This window comes from Brachycentrus maculatus, unplaced genomic scaffold (genome assembly GCF_059751285.1).
Source record: "Brachycentrus maculatus isolate JH-2025_06_01 unplaced genomic scaffold, ASM5975128v1 h1tg000269l, whole genome shotgun sequence".
In the NCBI taxonomy this organism is placed as follows: Eukaryota; Metazoa; Arthropoda; class Insecta; order Trichoptera; family Brachycentridae; genus Brachycentrus; species Brachycentrus maculatus.
In genome coordinates, this window is record NW_028281020.1 from 1,334,617 (window position 1) to 1,347,070 (window position 12,454).

General features: G+C 32.4%; 1 protein-coding gene across 1 annotated transcript in view; it reads right to left on the reverse strand.

Annotated features, from left to right (window-relative positions):
* The window catches only part of LOC148305565 (inactive rhomboid protein 2-like), a 262,551-nt gene that overhangs the window by 27,393 nt on the left and 222,704 nt on the right, over window positions 1-12,454 (reverse strand). The window contains exons 9-10 of the mRNA XM_088266450.1: window positions 8,167-8,380; window positions 2,669-2,875 (exon numbers count right to left, since the gene is read on the reverse strand). Of these exons, the coding sequence (XP_088122576.1) occupies window positions 2,669-2,875; window positions 8,167-8,380 (421 nt within the window). The remainder of the gene's footprint in view (window positions 1-2,668; window positions 2,876-8,166; window positions 8,381-12,454) is intronic.

The window sequence follows — 12,454 nt, forward strand, 5'->3', positions numbered from 1 at the left end:
TATTTTCAGGCACATACTGGGAGATATGTAATATCTGGAAAGGATCTTGCATACATTTCAAAATAAGGGTCTCTGCTAAATAAAAGCTTTCTCAAACATACCATAGACGGCTCCCGTGAATTCAAACTTGAAGCGTCATGAGATTTATGATTTAACAGATATAAACGTGAAAATTTTAGTAGTGTGGTTGATAGGTAAAATGGTGAATAAACCAGCCTAAAATGGGTCGTGAGCCCAGCACTTCCATATTCTTATTCATCTATGTTGAGAAATAAACATATTTATTCTTAATCATTTTTATTTGAGATGCCAAAATGTATATATCAATACATTAAATAAATTAAATAATTTTAATACTTTGTTATTAAAAAATACTACAATCTATTTGGGTGTGGGTATTTACCCAAGCTTATTTAAGCTTCCTGAATATTAATACGAATAAATAACTGAGTTTTCGTTATAGTGTATCTAAAGTTTGTTTTTAAATGTGCTTTACAACGCTTTCAGATTAAGTAATAAGGTTTTCGTTTCGGAATTATCCGAATGTTCCAAACAGCCTTCGAACTTCTGGCAGAAGTAAAATGGCACCGCTGTGTGGGTAGGCAGTAGGCAGAAGGCTGTAGGCTGCCAGAACCTCCGGAAGGTCTAGCTTGGTTTAATTTCCTTAATATTCCGATATGAATATTAAATTTGTATTAGAATAATGCTCTAAAACACAAATCACCGACCCCCTTTCGCTCACAATCAATCACAGACCGGTAATCCGTCCGAGGCTAAACCGAATTAATATAAACCCCTGTTAGTGCTGGTGCCAGAAGCCAGACTTATTAATATTTTACTAGTTGGGTTCATATTTTGATCTGGCAATTAATTATTTTTTGACATCTCATCAAAGATGAAGAAGAATATGGAAGTCTGGGCATTTACGGGGCTGACGACCGTCATCGGCTGGTTTAAGTGATCATTTTACACACGTGTAACATTCACCAATTCTACCCATTATTGACAACCACACTACTCAAATTCTTGGATTTTCTATAAATATGAACCAATTTAGAAACATTGTTCTTGAATCACTAGAACTTCACTACAGACATCTAGTGGTGAGATGTAAAGAAGCTTTTTTACTAAGAATGTTACACGTGTGTTAAGTGATCACTTAAACTAGCCTATGACGGTCGTCAGCCCCGTAAATGCCAAGACTTCCATATTCTTCTTCATCTTTGATGAGATGTCAAAATATAATATGAAATTAACCCTGTAATTGGAGATAATCCAGATTTTATGAACAAGTATTTGGACACACTCAAAATGTGTCAATAAATTCATTCGCAACATTCTGAGTGCGTCCAAATACTTATTGATAAATCTGGATTTCAAATAATTCTTTTCTTTTCAATAATGACATTGAAAGCTTTCCTGACCGCATTTCAGGATGTGATCCGGAAGTATCTAGGCTTTCTGACAAACCCTCAATTTATATATTACTTATAACCCTTATCCGCACCCAATGGTGCATAGGGCACTGCATCGAATTGAAGCAGTGTTATCTCGATCATTACTTACATGAAGGCAAGGTGATCACTCTTGCGCTTCAGGAACCAGTCCAGAGTAATATTAAATAAATATTACAGTGTAAAATCACTCATATTTACTTTCACCCCCCCTGGGAATCGAACCCGGGACCTCCAGCACGGTAGCTAAACACGCTGACCATTACACCACAGAGGCGGACGAAATTTATATATACAAAACAAAAAATTACATATATTTGCAAAACAAAAAATTATGAATATTTTGCATTTTTTTAATAAAAATTTTGCATATTTATTTTAATGAATATTTTGGAATTTTTTATGAATATTTTGCAAAAATTCTAGAAAATTTAAAACAAAATCGTATTTCGATTGTACTGTGAATTTATTTTTAAACGATTTCAATGTTTTCGTCACTGCCAATCTTAATAAATATTTGAATGATAAATCATGTTACATAGTTATTTTTTGGTTGGGTTAGGGTAGGTTAAATACTCCCTAAAGGTGGAAGAGCTCTAGCGGCCAATGGCATAGGAATCCAAGGGGAAACTACCACATTTCAGGCCCAAGCAACAACAATGGATGATGAACTGTCAAGTAAAATTATCCGGAGTTAAAACAATCCCCCGATCGGATCTCTGGGTGTGAACTACTCTAGATTCTGAGTCCGAAAGAGACAGCGCAATGGGCTGTTTAACGTATGAGAAGCTGATAGGCCGGAATGGCGAAGGAGGTTTCATTTGTAGCTGCAAACCAATTCACAAGATTGAGGCCACAGAAGAAGGTTATATCTGCCTCCGTAATGCTCGGCTACCGTTCTGGAGGTTCCGAGTTCGATTCCCAGGGGGGGGGGTTAAAAAAATGTTAATGATTTTACACTCCAATATTTATTTAATATTACCCTGGACTGGTTTCTGAAGCGCAGGAGTCATGCGTTGCCTTCATGTAAGTAACGATCAAGATAACACTGCGTCAATACGATGCAGTGCCCTATGCACCATTGGGTACGGATAAAGGATGGAATTTAGGTTATGTTAGGTTAGGTTTGCAATTAAGCATCTTTCATCACATCGCACGTCAAATTATGGTGAAAAGGCATCATCAATTCTTTCCAAAATAGGGTTGTCACTCACCGAACAGTCCGCCTTGCTGCTCTGCACGCAGCCCGAGTCGTCGTTGCGTATGCAGCACGCCGTGTCCCGCTCGCGCTGCTGGCCCTGCGCGACCTCGCGCACTATGCGCGCGTCGCGCCGCATGCAGGGCGCGAACTTGGCGCCCAGGTGGATCAAGTCGGCCGCCCGCGGCCCGAACCAGAAGTTGGCCGGCTCTTGGTACTCCACCTGAAACGCGTGCAAAATGTTAACATGATGGTAAATTTTAACACAACGGTTAAAATCTGTGACGTCTCGGTAGTTGTTTTTGACAGTTCACATAGAGTTTTGGCTTCCGGGGAGGAAAGCGATAATATCGTAGTCATACAGGAGAAAGTGACCAAGTGCAGTTTTTACAAAAACGTGATCGAAAACGTTATTTGATATCTTACTAGCTTAATATTACCCTGAAATAAACCCCAAAGGATTTTAAACTTGGAAGTATAATACATTGACTTGTTAAACATGACTAACTGCATTGATGTTTATATTCTTGCCAAGCAAAAGTGACTTAAATGGCTCTCCTGAACATTTTACGTTTTGGCAGTTTTTCACTTTCTCCAGTACGACTACGATATGTATAACACTCACTTCATTATCGTAGTAACCCATCGTTTATTATTTAAAAAAAATTAAACACTTGCATAATATGCCACTTATTGAGTTTTATTTCGTTACACACGACTAGTTTCGAAAACTACAGTTGTTTTTGTAATCACCTGTCGATCAAAACAACTGTAGTTCTCGAAATTAGTCGTGTGTAATAAAAGAAAAATCGTGGTGTCATTTTTTTTTAAACAATCAAAATGTCATTCCATAAAGTTAATGCCGAATCAATGATCAATATAATGATTCGTTAAATATTTTTCACGGAGAAAATTATAAATTAAATATATTTATAAATTGATAATAAGATATCTTTCAAAAAACAAGTTTGAAATTTTCAAAACATATCAACGATTTTTGAAAATATGGATAAAATGGATAAAACATAATATTTAAATCTCTTGATATTTAGGTATCTATTATACCTATTTACAGCAAATTCGGCAATACGTTTGAGTGGAGTTCATCCTTCACACATTTTTCGCATTAAACACTTTATGTTACTACGATTGAAGTAACAAAGTGTTCAATAACTATTTCTATGACTTTTTTGGCATTATTGTGAATGATAAACGAAAATAGCAGTCAAATACAAACACGTTTTTTTTAAAAGAAATATAGTTTTTGAAGTTGACATTTCAAGTAAATAAAATAATTATATGTTGAAAATGCTGACCATTTTTCAGAATATAGTTTTTGAAGTTGACGTTACAAGTAAATAAAATAATTATATGTTAAAAATGCTGACCATTTTTCGGAATATGGTTGTGTATGTTTAAAAAAATATATAGCCAATAAGGTCAGCCAATAAGCGATTTTTTTGACAGTTTGCCAAGTAAGGTATTGAACGTAAGTAAAATTCAAAGCTTATCCAATGTTTTTCAAGTCAGTCTGACCCACGTACAGTTGATTTATGAATACAAAGGGGATTATACGAGCAAACCCAGGCTATAAAAAATGGTAATTGATGAAAAAAACATGCAGAAGCAGTTCTAGTTTCAATTAGCAATTCCCGATTGCTCGAATTCGTAAAAATGTAAGCAATCCGAGTATGTAAATTAGCGTTTATTCGGTATTTTTAAGTAACAAAAGCTGTGCGCGGATTTTTCCCTCGCGGCGCAAGAGTCTTCGGGGATTTTTGAAACTTTAAATGAATTTATTGCTTATCGCAGACGTGTTCGGATACAAAACGGAAAAAGCGCCACGAAATTAAACCTTGTAATGGTAACTGTTATTATTCTTTTGTGTATTCAACAATGAAATAAAAACATTTGCATGCCAAATTATATCGAGCGAACTATACATTGCTTCAACTGGACAATTCTAACACTCTAGTTGCTATGCTATGAATCTTTTGAACTTTGCGTAAGAATTTGAAAAGAATATTAAATTCTGGGAAATTTAAATTCAAATACATAAGGTTGGCCCAGTCATTGATATTTTAAGTAGATTAGTTCAGTCAATATTCATTTACAAGTCAACTTTTCATTAAATCAATATTGATTCACATTTAGTATTCATTGTATTAATATAATTTTTATGTAAATGAGTATTCGTTAATTTTAAAGTACTTCTTATTTAAAGATTGTTTCAAGTTAGGAAGAAATACTAAAAAAACAATTTTTACTAATTATTGGCGCCCTTCATAGTTTGTATAAACATTATTTTTGAAAAAAAAAATCGCAAAGGCAGCGCCATCTGTTAAACGTAAAAGCAACATCTTCTATACTAAACATCGCTCATGGCGGACAGCGCGCTTCAATGCTTTCGATTGCATGGTTACAAGGATTTTTTATATATTTTCGGTGTAAAATAGAACTAATGAGAAAAGTGTGCGTTTTTTTTCATTTAACCATACTAAGCCACAACTATGCATGGCGAGGCACAGCTAGTTAATATTAAATTGAAATCATAATTTGCGATTTACTTAACGAGTATATAACAAAGGTCTTAAGTATGAAATCACTTTAATGAATAATTTAAATATAACTTATTTTTGAAAGCACTAAATATATGTATATAAATATATATATATATATATATATATATATATATATATATATATATATATATATATATATATATATATATATATATATATATATATATATATATATATATATATATATACATAGAAAAATATTTATGTTTTTATTATTTACACAAATATTTCAATTTCATACTATATCTGTGAGCCTAAGTGGCTCATTATAAGAAATAGGAATCAAATTGCGGTAGAGGGGTTCGAACCGAGAAACTCTGACTTAAGAGTCCGAGAGAGACACTTACCACAGGACCACAACCCGACACGATAACTTAATTATAATGTCTACTGGTTTCGAAGCTAACCGTTTCTTTTTCAAGACTGATTAATACTTGATAAAGAAGCGATTAGCTTCAAAACCGTTTAGACATTATAATTAAGTTATAATAAAATATTTACAGTGATTTCAAAACAATGTTATATTTTAATTATAAATTGTAAAATCACAAAGTTGTTACTTCAAATATAAATTACACACTTTAATCAAGTTTATCGAATCAGGAACCTCGTGTGCATTAGCCAAACGCGCTAACCGCTACACCACGCTTGCGGCTGTCCGTACGCCTTTATAGACATACCTCTATAGATATACCTCGACATACCTATAATATAGGCGAACTTCGTATCTAACAAATTAATACTATATACACTCTGACCATATTTTCCCCAAAGTAAACCCGATAATTACAGTTCTGTTTATGTTAGGAGTTCGCTAAAAATCAAGAAATAGACATTTTATCAAGTTTATTCGAGAAATTAGTAGTCTGAGTAAATTGAAGCCAAGCTTAATTACATTGAAGATACGGTAGTGGGCAAACAAGTTAGTTAATTATAAGTTACTTCATTTTGTTTGGTTGTAGAAAATTATATTGTTTTCGAACTCGACGTTTTTTCGAGAAATTTAAGGTTTTATTTGGTATTGTACGTAGGTACTGTAAAATAAATTGACCTGTAATTACAATAAATTACTGTAGTTTTTATTTTAATTTTTTAACCATGTTAAATTGTATGTACTATGTTTGATTTTTGTTCAAATTACTTTTTTATGGATTTAAAAAAAAAAGCATGTTAAATATTGTATATTTAATTTCTGATGAAGTCATGTTATGTATTTTTTTAATAAGCATGTAAAATTGTGCATATTATTGTCCGTCTCCGTAGTGTAATTGTCAGCAAGCCTAGCTACTGTACTTGAGGTTCCGGGTTCGATTCCCAGGAAGGGGCGGGTGTCAAATAAATAACAGTGTATTTTTCACTCCAATATTTATTCAATATTACCCTGGACTGGTACCTGAAGCGGAGGGAATCACCATTACTTCATTTGTTAACGATCAAGATAATAATGCGTTTATATGATACAGTGTCCTATGAACTATTGGAGTGCGGATAAGGGTTTGAAGAAGAAATATGGGCCAAAGATGTAGTCATTAAAGACTAAAAATCTACATACAAAAATCAGAATATTTATTATTATTAAGATAAATAATAATAATAAATATTATTATGTATCAAAATAATATAAATAATAATAATTATTCTGAATTCACTCCCTGATCCCTTTTGACTGTGACTGCTAATCAATACAAACAAATAAAGCCACTTGAGATCTACCCAAGCTCCTTTGCCTAACCGTTATAATATTTTGAATATTGTTAAGTATATAGTGTTTTAGTATTAATCAGTCTTGATAAAGAAACGGTTAGCATCGAAACCTTAGACATAATAATAAAGTTATAATAAAATATTTATATTGATTTTAAAACAAGGTTACATTTTGATTGTTATATCTCTTCTATAAAAGCAGTCAACGATTATTTGTATCAGATAGAAAAGCATTTTTTAACGCAACCCTGTTATGCTACAAGTCTTTGATCTACCATTGTGCCATCAATTTTCTCAAATTTTAGCATAGATCGCGTGTGTTTGACATGTTCAAAGAGTGAAACGATGACAAAAACCAAGGAAGTGACTCGGATGAACGAAAGATTTTTCCGAATTTCTATTTATTGTCGTTGGAAATTTCGTTGGGCGTAATGAAACGGGCTACGTTTTCATTGATTTTGAACACATACAGAAAGAAGTAATTACTAAAAAAATGGTTTCAAATATTAGAGGGTAAGATACAAGGGATGAGGATTAGTCTAATATCCATTTTTTGTCTAGAATTTACGTAACAAGGTCAAATATTGACAGGATTTGCGAATACGGACATTAGCGTACATCAATAAACTATACTTACGTGATTATATTAGGTCTAACCAACGTTTCCGTCAATGTTTTTTTTTATAATAATTTTAGTTACTAAAATTTGCATACAACTCTGAAATTTTTACCTGAGAGGTTTTTTTATAAACATTCCGTTGTGAAAGAATTAAGAATGGTTGATCTTTTGATTTTGAGTTGTCATTTTTGATTCTATGAGTAGAATGTTGATATGGAGGAATTTTAAAAGTAGATATTTTGGCATTTCGACTATTAAATAAAATACTTTTTCTTGGTAAGAATTATGTGGTACACACAGCTTGAATTTGTTCAAACTATTGGTAATGTAAGATGGTAATTTTATATAAAGTTATTATTTCATAAACCTTATGTAATGTTAATGTAATGTATGTAAACATTTTTCTATCGTTGTATGGCAACACTCGTCCTTTTGTCTCCTACGTGCGTTTCCCATCTCAATAGACGGTGAAATAAAGATACGAATTAGTACTCGTATTAAATTTGATATTAGCAATAGGCTCGAGCATTCTTTATTCTTAAGATTCAAACATGTTTGAACGTATTACATATATGAGGGGTTTCAGAATACAGAGTGCAAGCGTGTTACCTGTTGCAGGCTCAAGCTGGTGACCAGCACTTGTCCGGAGCGGCGCACGCGGTCCAGCCCGACAGGCCCGAAGCCGTAGCACACCAGGGCGGCCAGCATCACCAGCAGCTGGGCCGTGGAGACCCAGTACGTGAAGTAGGGTCTGTAGTCTCGCATGTCCTCCAGTTGCTTCTTCACAGATCCGCGTAACGCCACCGACTTCCGGACCGAACGACTGAACGAACAATAGAAATAAATAACATCAATAACAACGACAAAACGTTGGCGGATTATATATAATAATGGACGGGGTGAAAACATATCAGTAAAGTATGCAACAGTATATGTTTGATTTATTGTAACTGCATACAGTTGGTAGAATTCCATTATTAATTTTTGGGATTGAATTTTACTTATATTTACATATATCGCTCACTCCTTTCAAGAACGACATAAATAAAAAAACTTGATTTTTCAAGAAAACGTTTTTAAAGTTTAAAAATATAATACAATGTATTTAAAATAAATATCAAGCCACTTATTGAACTGTTTACTGTGCAACAGATCTTTTTAGGTAAAACCTGAATGTTTTTTCTCCATTTAAATAATATTTAGTATATTTAAAAAATAATAAAACAATACCTTTTCTTCAAAATGCAAAAACAAGACTTTCTGTCCTGTTGCGGGTAAATATTAAGTTAAAAATATGCCACTTTTTCTGGGATTTAGTACATTTTCTGGACATTCTGAAAACATGCACGACTGAAAATTGACGATTTTAGATATTTGACGTTGTTGAAAGGAATGATCGATATATGATACTTTTATTTTGATAAAGTATATGGTTGATCTTTACACTTCAATCTACAGAGATGAAAAAATGAAGAACACTGCATTATATAGATTAAAATTTTAGGTGACATTATATTGATAGGTTAACCTTTGTAATTTAGCGGTTAGCACATTTGACTACCATACTAGGGGTGCCGGGTACGATTCCCAGGAGGGTTAAAATACATATGTGTTTTTTCACTCTTATATTTATTTATTATTATCCTGGACCTGAAGCGTAGGACTGATCAATATGATCCCTTCATATAATAAAGGATCAAATAAATACTGCATCAATTTGATGCAGTACCCTATGCACCATAGGCTGCGGAATTATATTGATAATGAAAAGTTTTCATCAATGTACGGCCACAAAAATAGCTAGAAAACATGAAAACACCACCTGAATCCCAATGATTTTAAGGCCGTCAATGCATTTTTAAATAATTCTGCACAATTTACAGTAATCACCCTCAATGCTAAAATTATAGCATGTTACTATTATTTTGCATTGTTGCTTATATGTGAAACTCAATAATGGTATCATTTTGACAAAATAACATGCAATATATCAATTTAAAAAAGGCATATTTTGACTAATTGTCATCTATAGAAATAATCATGGAGTTTTTATTTCGACATCGTGGTACAGTAGAACCACTCTCTCGAATTCTGAATGCCAGGATATATGTCTTCGTCCTATGCTGCTATAACCTTCAAATTTGCCTTGTAATACAAAATGTGGTATTTTATATTTCTCTCCATAAAAGTATCAAAATACTATATATTCATTCTCTTTTCAATATCTATAACTCTTCTCACCTAAGCACGATAACAAGTGCAGGGATAAAGATACATTGTAGATAGCAAATATATATTTATGTGATTAGGTTTTTAAAAATTTTAAAGCGAAGGGACTATTTTGTCAGTTAAAATAATTGATAAAGGGTTTTTCATTATGAGTGATACAATTTAATAATAATAAAAAATACACATAAATTGTTCAGGGAGAGATTTTTTTTTTGTTTTATTTGAAAGGTAGTATTATGACATTATGTATGAAAAATAACAGCGTTCATGTGAGTGAGCACCACGACTTTTCTGGACATACCGCATTCTGTGAACCCAATTTTTCATCACTTTGTCATATAAATTTAGCTGTATTTCAGCAATAGCACATTCAATGGTGTCCTTGAATTGCTTATTTGTTGTTGGATTATTGGCATATACATACTTGTGATTTAACATAACTCCGAAGAAAGAAATCACAATGTGTTAAATCACAAGATCCGGGCGAATAATTGACAGGACCGTTTCAATAGTGAGTCGATTACCTGAATAATGTCATCCATAAATTCTTCTTATACTTCTTACAGTTTTCGCAAATGAACACTGATTTTGATAAAACAATTTAATAATTTCTCATAATAATTAATTCAATTTAATAACTTATTTCAAGCGTGTATCTTTCCATGATTTAATAGCATAACATACAAAACACAACTGACATAAGAAACTTCAAAAAATAATAAACAGTATTTCCATTATAACCATTTAAAATTGAATTATATTATATTGTGTAGTCATATTTTCTTATTTTGTTTTTACCTTGTGTTTTTTAAATTTTCTCATTTTTTATATTTTCTAATTTGTTTATTTTAAATATGCTTCTTACTTTGTGTTTTCTAATTTATTTCTTTTTAATATGCTTCTTATGCCTATTTATTACTTGTTTATTGTTTTCATATTTTGCCTTGTATAAGTATTAGTTTTGGTTATTTAAAAAAAAACTTTTTTGTTACTTTATTATTTGTGTTCCAGTCTTGTTCACCTTCATCCCATGTCCCAAAATGAGAAATAGAAATTACTCGCGGGAATATTATATATTGACTTATGTATGTAATATGTTTTGAAAAATAAATAAATAAAAGTATTATTGCTATTGGAAAACCCTTAACTTTCGTGAATACACTGTGTGAAATTTTTATTATTTTAACTCGTAATAGTCTCGTGGAAAATAGTTAGATATTTTAATAAAAAATTAAACGAGAAAACTCGATTCATAAACACTCTGTGTCCATCACCATTATCGGGATGCCGCTGAGCGAACCAGTCTGGCACTCTAACCATGAAATTAATGAATCCTTACCGTAGTAATGACTTTTAAGACCCTCTAAATATTAGATAGCAGGGGTAGCGAACCAATTTCGTCTGGTGTGCCAATTTTAAGCACTGCGTGTCACCAATATTTAGCTGTCGGGGGGTGGGGTTAATGCTTTGCGATACTATCAAATATAGATATTCTCAACACTCTCGCTACTGGTATTATTTATAAGGTACAAAAAAGTAAGGAAATCTTTAATTTTACAGTAATTATTCGCAAGTATAAATAATGTATTATCGATCAGTGGTATGCTTTATATACGTAGAAAAATGCTCAAACTTTCAAAATATCTTATACTAATGTAAACAGCAACGATTGTTGGACTGCACATCTAGCATATCTGATATTTATATGAAATACATTTGAATGACATAATTTATTTTTTAAAAACATATTACATACATAAGTCATATATTATATAATATTCCCGATGAGTAATTTATTTTTCTCATTTTGGGACGATGAAAAACTTTTTACCCGTTCTTCCATCTAATGAGTGGAAATTTCGGTAGAATTTTCGCCTTGTGAAAGGTTCAAGCTTTTACGTAATTTTATCTACGTTCAAATTTCAAAGACACAAAATTTTCAAGACTCAAAAAGTTTCAGTTTATTGTAAAGTCCTCAAATTTATTTAAATTGTACTAAGTGAATGCAACTATTTCTTAAAATCTATTTTGACACGTGTTTCGATGCATTCCGCATCATTTTCAAATAATTTAGTGTGAAAATGATGAGGAATGAATCGAAACACGTGTCACAGAAGGTTTCAAGAAATATTGGTATTTGCTACGTAAAACTTAAATGAAAATTGGACGAATTTTATCACAAAGAGTCTGGCGTATCATTTAATGGTATTATTGATTCTTGACCATGATTTTTACAGGACCTTTCAAGAAATTAAGCTTTTCTGTTTTTATGATATTTCAGGTATTTTCAGGACTTTCATATTTCTTGACAGAGGGTAGTGGGAATGATTGCACTGCATGAAAATTTAAGGTTTTAAATATTTTTCATGGAATCATCGAGTAAACAATATTTTACTCGAATTTGTAATGAACATATATAATAGTAATGTCCAGCAATCTATAATCCTTACTATCATCATTTGTATACTATCCGTGGTCCAGACAGAAGACAAACATCTTGGCTGCGCAACATAAGTGATTGGACCGGGATGAGACATGTGAGGGAACTGTTCCGAGTAGCGTAAGATAGAGATGCGTTTGCCAGAGTGATTGCCAATGTCGGAGGGACCTGATACGGCACAAGAAGAAGGAGAAGATACTATCCAAGATCTTTGCATCTGAAGCGCAA